The 19141-nt window shown below is 37.7% G+C and overlaps 1 protein-coding gene across 2 annotated transcripts in view; it reads left to right on the top strand.

Annotated features, from left to right (window-relative positions):
- Positions 1-18317, top strand: part of LOC139952139 (protein RD3-like) — a 63809-nt gene extending 45492 nt beyond the window's left edge. For both annotated transcript variants that reach the window (XM_071951120.1, XM_071951129.1), the window contains exons 3-4: positions 1173-1224; positions 9159-18317. In XM_071951120.1, the coding sequence (XP_071807221.1) occupies positions 9185-9781 (597 nt within the window). In that variant the 5' untranslated portion in view covers positions 1173-1224; positions 9159-9184 and the 3' untranslated portion in view covers positions 9782-18317. The remainder of the gene's footprint in view (positions 1-1172; positions 1225-9158) is intronic.
- Positions 18318-19141: the final 824 nt, after the last annotated feature.

Below are 19141 nucleotides of genomic sequence, written 5' to 3'. Positions count from 1 at the left end.
ATGACAGTAACTTTACCAAGTCCCTCCGGTGTGGAGATCGCACTTCGAAATAAAACACTGGACGATAAGTCTGAGATTTTTATGTTCAATTAAGGCTATCTCATTGTGTAATAATATCGTTGTGAAGAAATGTTGACTTTTGAGTTATGAAGTCTACGAATAAGTAGCCAGCACGCTTGGCGCTTGTTCGTGACATGGATATTCGTCTGTGAGAGATTACTTTACAAAGTCCCTTCGGTGCGAAGATACATGTAGCACTTCGAAATTAAAACACTGGACAACGAGTCTGTGATTTTTGTGTAAGGATAGGAAACTCACCACCGTACCAGCCCGATGGTCTTGCGTTTTTCCAATTAAGGCTGCCTCATTGTGCAATAATATCTTTGTGAAAAATGTTGACTTTGAGATCTGTTGAGTAACAAAGTCTCGAACCAGTAGCAGCAAGCGTCGACACTTGTTAGTGACATGTAACTTCTTCTGTGAGAGATGAGTTTTGTAGAGAGTGTAACAGTATTTTTTACGAAGACGCATGCGTGCGGAGATTGCACCTAAGGGGACTTTGAAATTAAACCGCAGGATTGTGATTTTAGCTATTAGGTTAGGAAACTAATGACTGGACAAGCCTGGTGGTCTTGCATTTTTTTTCCAAATAAGGCCACCTCATTGTGTAAAAATATCTTTGTTTACAAATAGTTTCAAACACTTTTTATACACCCAACTCGCCTAATTCCAAGGCAACATGTCCCTTCAAAATTGTTATCTGTATACACTATAAAGGCAAGGATGAAAATGTGACGGTTAGAAAAATGTCAGCGAACAATGTTGGACAAGTGATCAAAACAAAGGTTAAATGCTATACTAGAGAGTTTTTTTATACTCATATATCAGTCATTAAAAAACCTATACCCATTTAAAATATTTATTTAACCCATTAAATGATTTCCACATCCGCCTGTTTTTAAATTATTCATGTTTTGTTAAAGTCCTGATGAAATATTCAAACCGAATACCTGGGTGACGGAGATAAACAGAACGTATAAAACAAGCCACTTAAATACAGCAGGGGGGGGGGGTTTCCACCCAAGGACTAGCTACAAGTCTAGGTTTGTTATTCTCCCCGCACTGTGTCCATATAAATTGAGTTGCTTGAATTAATTTTGCTTCATTTACAGAGAGTGCCGATGACAGCGTGCAGTGTACTTGCAGTCGCAGCTATTATACCAGGTAAGAGATTTTTTAAAGGCTTTGGGTACTTTTTGTATGACAACAACGTCAACAGATTTACGTTAAACTTAAACGGTTGAAAGATAACAATGATAGAAAGCTTCAATTGAAATGTTACTTGCTGAGGTGCTGTAGTTTTTTTAAATGAGTAAAATAATTTCACAAAAATAATTTTCGTCTCAGTGAGGTGAAAGTTATTTTAGCATGAACAATGGATTTATGCGACTCTCCTGAAAACATTGCTGTCTTGTTTTCACTTTTGTTTTTCGGATTGTTTTTTTGTCAAAGTGTCACAAACCATGTGGTAAAACAAAAGAAAACAACTGCCTCATTATCTTTTCATTTCTTTCCTCATCACTGTTTTTGTTACACCAGGGGCCAGTATGTGTAATGAATCGTCATTAAACCTTCGAGAAAGACTCTGCTAGATTCAAAACCTCCGGCCATTAACCAGGCCTGATACTTCACGGAGGCAACAAAGGCAATTGCCTTCATGCCCCCTGGTCATTGCCTTGGTGCCCTTAAAATGCTCGAGTAGATATTTATATTTTTCTCATTGGGGCGCCCTTTACCAAGGAGAAAATGCCTGGGTGCCCCTTGCCCTTTCAAAAATGAAGCATACAGGCCTGAGTAACTATTGTTGGTATGCATTAATACTATACATTGTAGGTCATTTTGGTTGGTAAGCAGTTTGCAACAGCTAATTCTACTTTTGTTCACAACACATTGTTTCAAATTAGAGTTCTATAGGATTATTTCCCCCCCTCTTATTTCTTGCAAAACTCCTCCGAGCAATTTGCCACTTCCGGGAGGAAACCTGCCCATTCTAGCTCTCTTAATAACGTTCCAATGTCTACCTTGGGAAATTCCATCATTCAATTCAGAACAACTGCCTCGCTCTTAATGTGACAAGTATTAGACAAGTCAACAGCTACTTACATTTTCTATGAATAAGTGTGAACATTTCTTTATGATATTCTGCCATTACTAAGTCTTGATGAATTTCTCATGGTAGTGTAGAAACATGTCTTATTCTAGCCTTCGAGAAAGACTCTGCTAGGGTTAAAACATCAGGCTATTAACTACTTTTGTTGCATTAAATATACATAAGTCCTTTTTGTTGGTTAGCATTTTACAACATCTCATTCTATATTCTGAGTAATCCTAGCAAACAAAAGGATTATCAGACCGAGAATTTTGGTCTTGAAGGGGTACAGCAAATTTTGTAGAAAGCTTCCTTTGAAATATTACTTGCTCAGGTGCTGTAGTTTATTTGAGAGGTGAGTAAAACAATTTCACATGTCTTTGGAGTTGGAGACAATCAGGCCATGAATTTTGCTCTTGAAGGGGCACAGCAATGTTTCTATTCTATGGGGCACTTCTATGAGGAAAACATAAATTTGTATTGGAACTTTGCAAAGGGCATCACAGGATTCACAGCAAAAACACAGGGCACCATGGGAATGAAAGACTTGTGAGATGCTGGCGGCAGTAGAAATAACATTCCTTTTTTTCCGGCTTTGAGCCTGTGCGTGCACACGCTCGGTATTGCGCGCGTAGGTCTGAGCACGCGCACTGCTTGCGAGAATTGTGACAAAGGACCATCCAAAAGTCTCCCATTGCTGTTGGTGCCAAGGGGTGTTTCATTTTAAGATCTGGGGTTTATGCATACTTCTTTACCAAAGAGTTTATTTCTATTACATACATTGAAGAACTCATAACCATGAAATCCCTCTCCCAGTCTCAATCGCAGTCCCAGTCTTAAAAGCTTCCTAATATATAACTATCTAAATCATTGTAAACTTTCATATCCTAAGATACTAAGTAACACTGTAAACTACTCATAATTTGAATATACTTATAAAACTTTGTAAAATGTGTAAGTTTAAATGTAGGGCAGCAATGAAATAAATGTGTGCAAATACAAATCAACCTACCGTCTCAGGAGTTCTCAAGATCCCACATTGTTATCTCACCCATCTAGGAAATCTAGGCCTACATTAGGTAATCAGGCATTTCTATACGCCGCTCCAAATCTGTGGAACAATCTCCCACCTTGCATTAGACAGTCTGCTTCACTTAATTTATTTTAATCTAAGTTAAAAACCCATTTGTTTACTCCACCCATTTAATTCATTCTTGCTCTGTTTGTGAATTTGTTTTTTTTTCTTCATTTTTTTCTCTGCATTTTTTGTGTACCTTGTAATGCGCAGTAGAGTATATTTATATAGGTAACTGCGCAATATAATTGTCCGTTTGATTATTATCATTATTATTATTATTATTATTATTATTATTATAATTATTATTATTATTATTATTATTATTATTATTATTATTGCCTACAAGCTTTAGAAATGTGTTGTACTTTGCATGCCTAGAGGCGTAAGTTCATGAAGCCTTCATGATTCCCGCCAGTGTCACTCAATGAAAGTGAAGGCCAGTAGCTTTTTACTGCAATGAACTTCTGAAGTTCAAAGACAGTCTGTGATGCACTCTCAGATTGTTGACTCAGATCAGATTGAGTTGTTTTTGAAAGTAAGAGCTTTTATATTGTTGGGCAAACTGTCTTGATGTTACACTTTGCACCTCACGTGTAAGCAGTGTGTGTACAATGCATTCCTCTATTTATGTTTTTTGTCGCTTTAAAACTTTTACTTAAGTATACAGCCCCTTTACACAGTTACTTGAACAAATTGTTTTAACTGATTGTTAATCATTCAATTTAGTTTTGATATTTTTCCAGGTTAGTAAACACCACTTCTCAACATCCCCCTTGATCTACTAAAAAAATGTACAGCGTACTTGTTTCTACTGGCAATATTCCTTCCCAATATTACTTATTTAAAATGTGTTAATTCATAATTTCAAGTTTTTATTGCCATTGACTTTAGGGGTGATTACGAAACATACACTTTCCCTTTAAAGACACTGGGCACTATTGGTAATTGTCAAAGACCAGTCTTCTCACGTGGTGTAACTCAACATATGCATGAAATAACAAACCTGTGAAAATTTGAGCTCAATTGGTCGTCTAAGTTGCGAGATAACAATGAAAGAAAAAAAAACACCCTTGTCACACGAAGTTGTGTGCGTTGAGATGGTTGATTTCAAAACCTCAAATTCTAAAGTTGAGGTCTCAAAATCAAATTCGTGGAAAATTGACTCTTTCTCGAAAACTATGGCACTTCAGAGGGAGTCGTTTCTCACAATGTTTTATACCATCAACCTCTCCCCATTACTCGTCACCAAGTAAGGTTTTGTGCTAATAATTATTTTGAATAATTACCAATAGTGTCCACTGCCTTTAAGCGGAAGGGCCTAAAGGTATATAGAAATATATTACAGTCATGTTTGTTGGCTGCTTGTCAAGATCAAGGCAATTGTTCTGAACACGATAATGGATTTCCGAAGGTGGACCTTGGAACAGTATTTTAAGAGCTTGAGTGGGCAAGTTTCCTCCCAGATGAGGCAAATTGCCTGGAGGAAAATCTCGCAAGAAACAAGACAGTTTAATAGATGTTAAAATTTGGATTGAGGGTTTGAACAATATTAATATAGGTTTTACCTGTACACCGATGTGTGTAAGCACTGTATACTCGGTACTCATCCGAGTTCTGTGAAATTAATTCACAGGAACATTACACGGGTGGGACTAAAAAACACAAAAATCTCATAATCTGATTAATTGTAATGATGTGGAATGTAGCTTTTGCAAACTGCTTACCAACCAAGGGCTTATTGTAGAAATGCAAAAATAAATAGTTTTGGGCATGATAAGAATTTGGCCTCAGCAGAGTCTTTCTCGAAGGCTCAATGTAGTGTGTTTACAACAAAACATTGTAAACTAATTCTAAACTTATCCTTATCCAATTGGGTAATAATTTGAAGATTTTTTTTATTTTGTTTTTAATCAAAACCTGTTGATGCTGTTGATCGTTGTGATTGTTGTTGTTTTGATGAATGTTTTCCCTGATTTTAGGTTTTATGTATGTTTTTGTGCTTTGGAATAATTGTGGAATAATTTTGATTTCTTCTTCTTCTCTTCAGCATTGTTGACTGGAGTCGCTGACTTGGACTCAAGTTAGACTCGATTTATCAATTTCATTTACTTGACTTGAGGAAAAAATTACTTAAGATTTGACATGACTTGTGCAAAAATGAATTGAGACTTGAATATTTTTTGATTTTACAACAATGTAATTATCGAGTAAAAAAAAAAAAAAAGATGTGGCAAAATCAAGTGGTCAATCGACGACAATTGACGACATACCACTGTTTTGTGTGCTTTTGTCATAATGCCGAACGATTAAACTGCACATATATGCAGATTTGTGGGTGTATAATTCATTAATTGAATTTGTTGTTACTATCTGGTCTATAAACAATTGTTTTTATTGTATTTAAGTTTGTCACAACGTTATGGGTGTAGGCTCCTTTGGGACATTATGTGAGTAGAATTGACTTGACTTTTAAAAAATTTGACTTGTACTTCTGACTTTACTTGTTTTGAGCAAAAAGTCTTGTGACTTAACTCGCAAAAATGATTCATGATTTGACTCGACTTGAGCAAAGATGATTTGCGACTTGACTCGACTTGAGAGAAAAAAAATGACCTGGTTACAAAAGCAGTGCTTTTTATGTAAAGTGCTAAGAGTCCCTGCGGCATTAGAGAGGCCTTGTGGCATTAGAGAGGCATTATGAAGTGGTTTTCTCAAAATTATTCTTGTGGTCAATATTATCCTCTTGCCTCATATAATCGAGCGAGGTTTGTGGTGACACTGTGTGCATATAACTACCGTTTTCATTTTCAGATTGCATTTGTTTTTTCTTTTGTCAATCGATCTGGTATTTTAAGTGCTTAGATGGAATGATTGCTTTTTTAAATTTATATAATGAAGCAGATCGTGAAATGTCAAGGTGAGACCTGCACTGGAAGCCTCTACAGAATCTTAAAGGAACACGTTGCCTTGGATCGGTCGAGTTGGTCTTTGAAAAGCGTTAGTAACCATTTGTTATAAAATGCATTTGTTTAGAAAGATAATTTAAAAGTAGAATATAATGACCCACTCGAAATTGCGTTGTTTTCCTTTTACCTCGTCGACCAACACGGTCGGCCATTTATGGGAGTCAAATTTTTGACTCCCATAAATGGCCGACCGTGTTAGTTCGTAAAGTACAAGGAAAACCACGCAATTTCGAGGCAAATTTGTGTGGATCATTGTATTCTACTTTTAAATTATCTCTCTAACCATGTGCATTTTATAACAAACGGTATCAAACGCTTTTCGAAGACCAACTCGACCGATCCAAGGCAACGTGTTCCTTTAAAGGTGTTTTCTTTATAGATTATATGAAATGTTTTTGCTTGATTGTCTTGATGTGCGTTATCGTCAATGGCAGTCCAATTTAAATATCAAAATTCCTGTGTTATAATAATAATAGTATAATATTGCTATGTATAAATGACTTACCTTTAACGCTAGCTCGGAGTACATTGTCCAGTGAATACTGTTAAGGCTAGGGAAATAAAACACCACTTCTCAACTTTAAAAAACACTGTGCAACCTACTTTATTTTTTTATAATGCTCATATTATTTATTCCTTACCAGTTGTGAGTCTATCTTTTTAGAATGTGTTCACACATTTTTGAGTGTCTGGAATGAAACTTCATTTGACCATTCCTCTTCACCGCTTCTTTTAAAACTTGCCCTGTGGGCTTCTACAAACTGTGCAACCTCCTTGTTTAAATATTTTTCATATTTCTGTGAATTTTACCTTTTTAAAATGTACTCATTAAATTTTCGAGTGTCTAGTAAAAACTGCTACGGGCTAGTAAACATAACCTGGTAAACTTGCTTTGTGGGTGGGCTGCTAAAAACTGTGCTTGCACCTACTTTTTTAAATGCTCATATTTCTCCCTTTTCAGATGTAAAAAAAAAAGGTTTCACACCTTTTCAAAATGTGTTTATTTGTTTTTGAGTGTTTGAAATGTAACTTCTTTTGGACGTTTCTTTTCAGATGTGAACAATGACTTTTAAAAAATGTTTTCAAATATTTTTGAGTGTGTGAATATAACCATTAACATCTAGCCCATTGTCCAGTAAAAACTTCTACGGCCTAGTAAACACCACCTCTCCAATTGCCGTGTGGGCTACAGAAAAACTGTGCAACCTACTTTAATTTATGTAATGTGCATATGTGATCCGCTCTGTGAAAATGAGTCAGATGTAGGCAATTTCAGGAATTGAGTTATACACATATGCATGGCTAGAAAGAACACATCAGCAGCAGTAATTTGGTATGTGTCTAAGCTTGAGGTTGTATCGCGTTGCTGAGTTACTCCCGTTTGAAATTAGCCACTACACCATTTTTTGTGAAAAACGAATTACAAGTAAAATGATAGCAAAGGATACAAATTAGACATAAGTATGATCACAAATTTTTTTGTATTCATAGCTTTATTGCCTAAAAGTAAGTGTTCTAAAGGTTAACCATGCAACTAAAGATCTTTATTTTATTTTATATATACATTTTCCACATTAAACTGTCCATAACTTAATATTGCATTGGGCGACATGTGACTCATTTTCACAGAGTGGGTCACAAAATTTTTCCTTTTCAGATGTGCGTATTATTAACTTTTTACAATGTGTTAATTTATTTTTGAATTCATGAGTGTGACTTCTCTCAAACATTTCATTTCAGATGTGAAAGATGATTTTTGAAAAAATTTGTTCATATATTTTTGATTGTGTGAGTGTAACCCTTTACACTAGCCCGGTGTACATTGTCTAGTAAAAACTGCTCTGGGCTAGTAAACACCACCTCTCAACTTGCCATGTGGGCTACTAAAATCTGCTTGTTTAACTTCCTCATATTTCATTTTCAAATGTGTTATTGCCTTTCATAAATGTGTTGATTTATTTTTGCATTTGTGAATGAACACCATTCTTTCATCAGATGTGAATAATGATTTTTTTGTATTTTATTTTTTATTATACATAAATGTATTCATATATTTCTTCCTTTCCAGATATTTCTTTACATTTGTTTTCTTTAAGATTGTCAATGTTTAGCTTTACTTGCTGTATGTACACTTTCATCTATTGCAATCCTATTTTAATATCAAATATTCTTCTGTCAGGTGTTCTTGAGGGTTTTACTACTTGTGGCCCTTTTGGGGGAGGGGTGCCCACATGATCAATTTATCACTGAAATAAATGCTGTATAAAAAAGGTTATCATAAAGAACACACATGAGATCGATAGAGAGCTAGTGCAACTGTCATACTTAGAAAGGCCTACCCTAAATATTGAATGATTCTGTTGAAGTTAGTGTAGATGATTGGATTGGAAGTTTTAACTTTACACAGCTTTGAAACTCATCAAGGAAATTGTTGGGTTTTTTTATTTCCAGGTTAATCAGAAATTTCTTGTACAATTTGAGTAGATGATTACAGATGATTTCCTGATTGTAGCCAATAGGCCTACCCATTTGAATTAAATTGACTGTTTGATAACATTTCTTCTTAGATGTAGGGTCTAATTAATGGAAAATATTACTTGACCCAAAGCGTTTGCCTATTATTACAAATTGTGTGCAAATCATAACAGTATGATTTTGTTCCTTAGTAATAGCCTAAGAGAAGTTTGTTTGTGGTAACACCATAAGAATATATCTTAGCATTCTATAGTCCTGAGGACGATCAGAGCACACTGTAGAAACACTGCAGAGCACACTGCATTTAACTGTTGAATCGTCAACCACCGGTTCTTTTCAGAACCAACACTACTCAAAAAGAGATATTCACATGGTGTTACCGCAAACCTCTCTTGTTATTTAAGGCATAGGCCTAACTGTATGAAGTACTTATTGCTGCGTGTATACAATCACCAAATCACCAACTGTGTGTTTGTTTTTTTCCAAACAGGACAGACTCTATCCTAACCGGAGAGTATGCCACTGACGTCGCTCTTCCGCAACGAGCTGAAACTCACTGAGCGGAATGAGACGAGTGTGGTACGCGAGTGTCTCTTGATGGAACTCGAATTCCAGATCAAAGAGTGCGAGAACGCCAACCGGCAACGGGAGGACGAGCAGAAGAAGAAACAGGGCGTGGCCGACTACAGCTGGCTGGCAAGCGCCCCGCCCAAATATTACTCCGTTCCCCAGCTCCAGATGCTGCAACTTGAGGAGCTATGCAGCGAGATTAAGTCGACAGAAACTGGTCGGATAATCAACAGATATCGAGAGTTGTTAGTGAGAGAACCCAGGGTCGAGGAGTTGCCGTTACTCATGAAAGCGGTTATGGATCAGGTGATACAAGAGCGCCCTCAGGAGGAAACACTTAGCGAGTGGGTTGTCAAAAGAACTACTAGTCTGACACGGATGCGTAATCACGTCCGCGTGTCTCCGTTGAATCTGGACGATGACGATGTTAATAATAAAGCCACTAAACGATCACTGAGCATGCCGGAGTTCAGCGCCCGGCGGACGGTGCAGCCGCGGAGCCTTGCAGAGTTTTGTACACACATAGACGACCTTCCAGTTTAACGTTCACCTTGTCCAGCATGAATGGCCAATAGTGCCAGTTTTTTGTATTTTTAATCTCTCCAGAAAAATAAATCAACTCGCATGAAGACACAGGGTGGTTCACATGCCTCTTTTGGATGTTTCACTATTTATTGTACTTTTTAAAGACGGTCAGAAATGTGACTCTGACTGAGGTTGATTTTGGTGTTGAACAAAGACAAATTTACTAGAGTGGGACTCCAGATTGACTCCATTGATCTCCAGATTAATGTTCCGGCACTCTACCAACTGAGCGATCTAGCCATATTTTTGCGGTATCCATATTTTGACTCGCCCCTTCTGGATGTTTTTACAATTTCTTGGACTTTTTGAAGACTGAGGTTAGTGAACATGTTTTCCGGGCTTTGGTCTTTGTTTCTTTGAGAGGAACAGATAACGATCGTCTTGGTGAAGGGGGACCTCACAAGACAACTTCAACAAAGACGGGAGTAAGCTATTCTTGCCTCAATGAAGTCAAAATCAAGCGTATCACATGCAATTTCTTGTTAGCTGTATGAGTTTCCCATACCCCCAGTAGTTTGCTTTGGTGCCCCTAGGTAGAAATAGTGAAGGTTTGGTCATAGATTGATAAATACTCCACAACTTTATTGCCATCAAAACTTGGTGAGAAGCACTGCAGATTCAACTCTTTTAAGAAATGGCCCTGTTAAAAAAAAACGTTTGGGTCATTTTTCACCCAAAAACATTTGAAGCTCAGAAATAATTTTTCAGATTTTTAAGGGTTGGTGTCTGTTTGCGAATGCTGCAGCCAGAGGTGTTGTTGGCAACTGCAGTTGCGTCAAAACTCGGGTGGTTTCGTAGCTCATGTGAAAATACCATGACTGTTGCTGTTTTCTCAGTAAGCAGACTCTGTATTCAACTGGTCTTTGACAATTACCAAAGGTGTCCAGTTAAGACACTGGACACTATTGGTAATTGTCAAAGACTAGTCTTCACAGTTTGTGTATCTCAACAAATGCATACAATAATAAACCTTTTAAAATTTGAGCTCAATCGGTCGTCAAAGTTGCGAGATATTAATGAAAGAAAAACACCCATGTCACACCATGGCCACACAAAGTTGTGTGCTTTCAGATGCTTGATTTCGAGACCTCAAATTCTAAATCTGAGGTCTCAAAATCAAATTCGTGGAAAATGACTTCTTTCTCGAAAACTACATCACTTCAGAGAAAGCTGTTTCTCGCAGTGTTTTTTACTATCAACCTCTCCCCATTACTCGTAATCAAGTAAGGTTTTATGATGATAATTATTTTGAGTAATTACCAATAGTGTCCACTGCCTTTAATGCAGGTATCCCAAGAATCTTCATTGATGGAAGTAGTATCTTATAAATGAGATGCCAAGGTTAAATGTATTCCTTTTAATAAGACGAGGCATTCTGTACCAAGGAACGTTATCCATTTATAAAATTAAGGCTTCGGTTGTTGAGTGAATCAGGCCACCTTGGTATAATTGTGTTGAGTCATTGTGGGTGAGAATTCCCTCGACAGGAAAAATACAGATTTGCTTTAAAGGCACTGGACACCTTTGGTAATTGTCAAAGAGCAGTGTTTTCACTTGGTGTATCCCAACATATGCATAAAATAACAAACCTGTGAAAATTTGGTCTTGATTGGTTAATCGAAGTTGCAAGAGAATAATGAATGAAAAAAAAAACACCCTTGTTGCACAAGTTTATGCTTTAGGCCTGAAGTCTTTTATTATATTCAAGTATTTGAGTGAGAAATGACCTCTTTCTCAAAAACTATTCCTGGGTTGAGAGAAGCAATTATGATAAAGTGCCTTGCTCAAAGACAACAAGTGTGGCGTCTGACTGGGCCAGGATTCGAACCCACACTCTGTATTATGGTACTTGAATCCGCCACCCGAGACCGCTCAGCCTCAAAGCCCCAGTTATCTGTGACCTTTAGATTTTGTTTTAGATGTGAAAATTCTTTGTTAACATGGGAATCATTGGAAAATGTCAATTCAATGTCTTTTTTTTTTTATGGCCTGTTGCTCTTGTTTGAGCATAAATCTTGAGGCTGCTTTAGTTGGTCAAACCTTACGTCCCCTTTGGGCATTTTGGTACAAGTCGCCGGCTGCCGCCATTGTTCCTTAAGGGTGAGAATAAATAGAAAGTGCCAATCACCCACAAATATATTCATGTTTACAATACTCTCTCTTGAAAAAGTGGCGACTGATTTAAACGAAAAAAGCTTGAGCTGTCAGAGATATCTGAAAAAAAGAAACTCAAATACTTAAAATGTGTCACATTTGGATGGATAAATATTCATTGGTGAACTCGATGTAGGTTTCTGGATGACCGGTCGATTTGAGTGAAAGTACCCAAAAGTCAATTCCCAGCGAAAAGTATTGATGTACCGCCATAAATGTACAACTGGCCCGGAAGTGTTATGTCGGGCAACTTTATATTTTGTTTTGCTGTAATGGCTTTTCTGCATGTTTGTAAAGTGAGGCAGAGCTCATGACATTTCCTCGGGTTACTGAGCGTCCATATCCACCTCTGGCTAGAAGCCACTCACAAGCCACTCTGTCGTTAAACATGAATGTAGATACATTCATGTATTCCATCGTAAAGATGTCGGTACATTCATGTATTCCAACAAAAGAGCTGACTTGAAAAATTCTCGACCCCGAAGAAATGCTCTTTCCTCCTTCAGCCTCAAAACCCTCTGTTGAAGACTTGAGAGTTTGTTCCTTGATTCTGTTTTTCTACCGAGCCTGTATACACCAAGTGAGAATTCTGGTCTATTAAAATAACCAAACGTGTCTTGTGTTTTTAAACATGAATGTAGATACATTCATGTATTCCAACAAAAATGCTGGCTGGATCAGTTCTCGACCCTAAAGAAATGCTCTTTCCTCCCTCAACCCCAAAACCCTCGGTTGAAGACTTGAGAGTTTGTTCCTTGACTCTTTATTTCTACTGGGCCTGTAAAAATTTACAGATTTTGTTATCTTATGCATATATTATGTCTGGATACACCAACTGAGAATTTTGGTCTATGACAATTACCAAACGTGTCTAGTGTTTGTAAACATGAATGTAGAGTATTCCAACAAAAAAGCTGGCTTGAGGAGTTCTCAACCCTGAAGAAATGCTCTTTCCTACTTCGGCCCAAAAATGCTGGCTGGATCAGTTCTCGACCCTAAAGAAATGCTCTTTCCTACTTCAGCCCAAAAACCCTCGGTTGAAGACTCGGGAGTTTGTTTCTGATTCTTTTTTTTTCTACCGGGCCTGTACATATTTACAGATTTCGTTATCTTATGCATATGTTTGGATACACCAAGTGAGAATTTTGGTCTATGACAATTACCAAACGTGTCTAGTGTTTTTAAACATGAATGTAGATACATTTGTGTATTCTAACAAAAACGCTGGCTGAGCAGTTCTGGACCCTGAAGAAATGCTGTTTCCTACTTCAGCCCCAAAACCCTTGGTTGAAGAGTCAAGAGTTTGTTCCTTAATTCTTTTCCCGGCGCGGGCCTGTAAATATTGACAGTGTCGGATGGCAAATATCCGTCGAACGTTGTGTTTGATGAAGTTACTCCGGGGGGATATCTGTAAAGCAATAGGTGTTATTTACGTCTAGTCAATGTTGATCTGGCAGTTGGAAGGGACAAATGAAATGCATCTACACGTTTAGATAGCTATGTGGATGGGGACAATGTCTTGTCTTATCAGGGATGAGATTTCTCTGTTTTCAACCAAAAATCTGTTTTGTCACCCCAAAAATAGTATATTTGTTTTTTATAATGAGTAGGGTAGATGGCCTTAGCTTTCGATCCAAACCGGACCTTCTTCAGAGACAAGACTAAATTAGTTGCAGTACCTGCTGTTAAAATATAGGATTTGAACTGCCTCTAGCTTCAAGGCAATCATCGTGGTCTAGTTGGTATGACACTGCTCTAGAATTGCAAAGGTCGTGGGTTTGAATCCCACCTGAGTAATATGCCTGTGATTTTTTCACAGAACTCGGGGAAAGTACTGAGTGCACAGTGCTTACACACATACATGTAGGTGTTTATGGGTAAAACCAAAAAATTAATATTTTATCTCGGTGCAAATTTAACATCTTATTAAATAAGACCAAACTCATAAGAAAATGAAGATAAAACCATATGGATCACCCCAAATTTTAGAGTAGGTTTGTCAAAACCAAAGATAAACGTATGTAAGCAGGCGTCGCACCCGGAAGCATTCAAGCTCATAGTTCAGTTTTTTTTCTTTTCAACAGCCCATCACATCCCTGGCTTTATATTCATTCATGCATGACTTCTTAGAGAAGGCGTCTTGCAGGGGACATGCCCCGGTTATATTTGGGTTGTCTGAATTATAGTTGGACAGGCCTAACGTCTGGCGGCACAGGCCTAACATTTGGCGGCAGGGAGCTGAGATGGTTTAAGAAATGAAATGGCTCAGTGATCAGGGTCATAATATTGGAAGCGCTTTGAGATGTGGTGTATAAAGCGCTATATAAAAACCGGATATTATTATTATTTTTTTTAACATGGCACCTTGTGGCAGGTCTAGTGCACGTCAAGTTCTGGTTAATAAGTCATCACTGTATGGGTTCGATCATGGTCGTGATACTTGTGTCCTTGAGCAAGACACTTAACTATAATTGCTTCTCTTCACCAAGGGGTAAAATGGGTGCCCTGTGAGGGCAGAGTAGGTTCTTGTGATTGATTTAGCTTGATGCACTACATACTTGGCAGCTCGGGCTGTATACTCCCCCAGGGAGCTGAGATGCTCTAAAGAATGAAGTAGATGTCCCTATGACATGGGTGATAATGTTCATGCCTCATGAGCATGAAATTGGCTGACACTGGCGCTATAGAAATCTCCATTACTGCTGTTTAAAGGCAGTGGACACTATTGGTAATTACTCAAAATAATATTTAGCATAAAACCTTACTTGGTAACAAGTAATGGGGAGAGGTTGACAGTATAAAACATTGTGAGAAACAGCTCCCTCTGAAGTGAAGTAATTTTTAATGAGTTTGATTTCGAGACCTCAGATTTATAATTTGAGATCTTTGAAATCAAGCATCCGAAAGCACAGAACCTCGTGTGACAAGGGTGTTTTTTCCTTTCATAGTTATCTCACAACTTCGACGACCAATTGAGCTCAAATTTTCACAAGTTTGTTATTTTATGCATATGTTGAGATACACCAAGTGAGAAGATTGGTCTTTGACAATTACCAATAGTGTCAATTGTCTTTAAAGATGAAGGGAACTGTCAAATTCAATTTTGTGATGTACTCATTTTCAAATTGGTAGAGTATGATGTTTCATCAAAGCGGCCTTGAATTTGACATTTTGTCTGACGAAGTATTTCCTCCTTTGAATGTAAACCCATAAGTTGTTTAAAGGCAATGGACACTATTAGTAATTACTCAAAATAATTGTTAGCATAAAAACTTTTATGGGAACAAGCAATGGAGAGCTTTTGATAGTATAAATCATTTTGAGAAACGGCTCGCTCTGAAGTAACAGAGTTTTTGAGAAAGGAGTAATTTTCCACTTAACTATATTAAGTTGATTTCCTTTTAGTGAGTACATCACTGCGCATGTACGTTGCTGGTCTGTAGTCAATCACAGGTGGACTAAATGTACCCACTCAAACTTGCTCCAAAGCTGCTCCATTCAGGCGTAGCCCCACCACTGTAGTTTCACGTGAGTTGGACCAGCCCAAGTGCCTCCTTGTCATGAGTCAATGTTTGCAATACGAGTGTAGTTCATGTCAAGAACTGGCGCTAACTGGTTTAACGTTAAGACCACTATCAGTACTTCCAACTCAGATTTTAGTTGTGAACATATTTATGATATATTATTGGCTGTAAACTGGGGGGGGGGGTAATTTTCTGGCTCTGCTTACAACTGGATTCTGTGAATTCCTCTTTAACAGGGCAAACTTCTGTGCTATTAGTAAGCAAAGAGTGCTTAGTAATGTAGAGTAAGCACATTAGCAATAGTTCCCTGCTAATACGTGAAATACACTTGACAGGAGCGTGAAAAAAGCCTGCTTCTGTAAGCGCCGATCCTTTGCTTGTTGTAAACACTTATTTCCTCCATTCAATAGTTACTTATACCTTGCGACCCACTTACATTGTATGTCTGCAATGCTGCAGATATTTTGCGAAAGCTAGAAGAGTAAGCATTTTCCTGAGATGTACTACTTACCAAGCTTGCTCAAGTGGTTAGACTGCAGGACTTGCAATCACAAGGTTGTGGGTTCGAATCACCCAGCTAACCGCTGATTTTCACAATGACTAGAATAATTACTGTCGTCTAGTTACTGAATCACAATTTCTTGATTTGCAAACTTCATAATCATAGACGTTAACCCAATGTTTGTATGAGAGAGATTGGTTGTTGCCAGCTTGGTGTTTATATCCCTCTTGTGGGAGTTTGCTGAGTTCCCTTGATGGAAAGATCATTCAAACAAACAAACAAACAAACAAACAAACATACATGTACTATAGCGTTGATGTGGTCTGAGTTCCCTTGATGGAAAGATCATTCAAACAAACAAACAAACAAACAAACATACATGTACTATAGCGTTGATGTGGTCTGAGTTCCCTTGATGGAAAGATCATTCAAACAAACAAACAAACAAACAAACAAACAAACAAACATGTACTATAGCGTTGATGTGGTCTCAATGTACACAAAATGTCCGTCAAACTGAAGCAATCATTAAAAGCAGAGCCATGAGTTTGCCTATGCTCGCCTAGTTTCTTAACATTCAGACATTTTTGTGTACATGGTGGAAGACCAATAATTATGTAAAAAAAAATCTTTGAGGCTTTGCATAGCGGAATTAGATATTTTATCAAAATTCTTTGGGTGGTTTAAACTCGACAGAGGCTCGAGAAAACTGAAACTCAAAGTGCTCCCTAAAGCAGCTTTTGTCAGATGCACCCCTCTTCCATAAAGATAATTTCATTGCATGCGGTTTCCTGTAGTATGTAGAAGTTGCGTGCAACTTACTTAGGTGTTGCAATATTTTCATCAAGAAAACTGTTTATTTTGTCTGTCGTGTTAAATTTGTACGCTCAAAGGGCAAATAACATTTTGGGATGCACTCATTTGCCATGCTTGCGAAACCTCTCTTATGTCTTGTACAATGACGTGCTTGATCACAAGTTACCACATACACAATTCTGAATGAATTTGTTTGGCACAATGGTAGCAGGGTTTGCTCATCTGGAGGTTGCTATACAAAAGCTTGCCCCGAACCATTTGACATACCAACTGTCTCTACAGTCGAGAGGAATTCAAATGTAAGCGGTACACTGTGACTAAGGGAGTCATTGTACCAGACATTATTCAAATCTAACTCACAAATGGCTTAATCAAATCAATCATTCGCTGAAAGAAGATTTTATTTTTCATTTTGTTAAGGAATTCTGTTTTGAATGTCTGATGTTATCAACGAGCGTTTACCTGAAACAAAATCTTGTCAGAGACGAGTCATTAATTTCCATCTTCCTCATAAAATAGAAAAATTTGCCCAATGGAAATTATTCTATTGGAATTATTCAATTGGAAATTTCATTGAATAATCTCTACCATTGTGTTATTAAATATTTAAAGAAAGTAGTGCCCTTGAAAAAATTGTTATTAAATTATTAGAGTTAATATAATTTGGAATTCCCTCACGGACCCAGCAATAGTGAAACAGTCCTTTGCCTTTATCCCACAATTACGAGCTCTGTTGGGAAAAGCAATATCATGAAATTGATTTAAAGCACTGGACACTATTGGTAATTGTCAAAGACCAGTCTTCTCACTTGGTGTATCTCAAAATATGCATAAAATAACAAAAATTTGAGCTCATGCGATCGTCGAAGTTGCGAGATATTACTGGAGAAAAAACACCATTGTTTCTCACAATGTTTTATATTATCAACCTCTCCCCATTACTCAGTAGAAAGAATGGTTTTATGCTAATAATTATTTTGAGTAATAACCATAGTGTCCACTGCCTTTAAGCTTAATTGTTCATTGGAGTTACAAGAAAAAAAGTGGAGAAAATACCTTAAATGTTTTCACTGTTCTTCAAATATTGAGTTTTGGAATCGCAAGACCAAAACTAGTTGCTTTACTATTTTTTGACAAACCGTATCATTTGTGAGGGTTACGGGTTCGAACCCCACTTGAATGGTATGCCTGTGGATTTGTTTCCATATAACTGAGAAAGTACCGAGTGTATAATGCTTATCGCATACCGGTGTAAGGTAAAAACTAAAATTATACCTTTTATTATTTAGTTATGACAAATGTTTTATTTGGCTGAACAAAATACAACTCAATAGAGTACATGTATATTAAACATTTTGCCTGATATATTCTAATATGATTTTGCTTTGAGAGAGATTAATATAAATGTTGTTGTCAAAAAATGTATTTATTATACGATATTATTTATTTGAGGAGAAATTGTCATGCATGTTGCAGAGGTTAAATAAATTGAACACTTGAAAAGGATAGATTGAAGGAGATTCTGTGTTTATTTTTTAAATGAGTTGTTGCTTGGTTACATTTTTAGTGGATTGAACTTGTATGATTGTAGAAGCTACATGGGTCCGTGGTTTATGTCCTTGCTTTACGAATGTACTCAAACTCCCAGTGGAGTGTGAGGACATTTCTCTTTTTGTTGTGGTAATGTTCAATTTAGAAAATGTTTTTACAATGTAGTTGGAATGAATTATAGTTTTTATTTTATATTTTTAATATCATGTTTTGGCGAAGAATAATGATTGTAAAAGATTGGGATGGGTTTTAATCTGGAGATCAGGTCGGCTCTGTGGTTTCTCTCCCTGCCTTCTACATGTACCTATGTGGACCCGGGTCGAATCCCACCTCAGACTGAAGCCTTCAGGTTGGCTCTGTGGTTTCTTTCCCTGCCTTTCACCTCTGTTGACCCGGGTCGAATCCCGCCTCAGACCGGAGCCTTCATGTTGGCTCTGTGGTTTCTTTCCCTGCCTTTCACCTCTGTGGACCCCGGTTCGAATCCCACCTCAGACGGGAGCCTTCAGGTTGGCTCTGTGGTTTCTTTCCCTGCCTTTCACCCTGTGGACCCCGGGTCGAATCCCACCTCAGACTGGAGCCTTCAGGTTGGCTCTGTGGTTTCTTTCCCTGCCTTTCACCTCTGTGAACCCCGGGGCGATCCCACCTCAGACCGGAGCCTTCACGTTGGCTCTGTGGTTTCTTTCCCTGCCTTTCACCTCTGTGGATCCTGGTTCGAATCCCACCTCAGACCCGGAGCCTTGCATGTGGATTGGGTCTTTCATCTCTACCTGA

The sequence above is a fragment of the Asterias amurensis genome, chromosome 2 (genome assembly GCF_032118995.1).
Source record: "Asterias amurensis chromosome 2, ASM3211899v1".
Classification (NCBI taxonomy): domain Eukaryota; kingdom Metazoa; phylum Echinodermata; class Asteroidea; order Forcipulatida; family Asteriidae; genus Asterias; species Asterias amurensis.
This window is presented reverse-complemented; position numbering and strand designations above follow the sequence as displayed.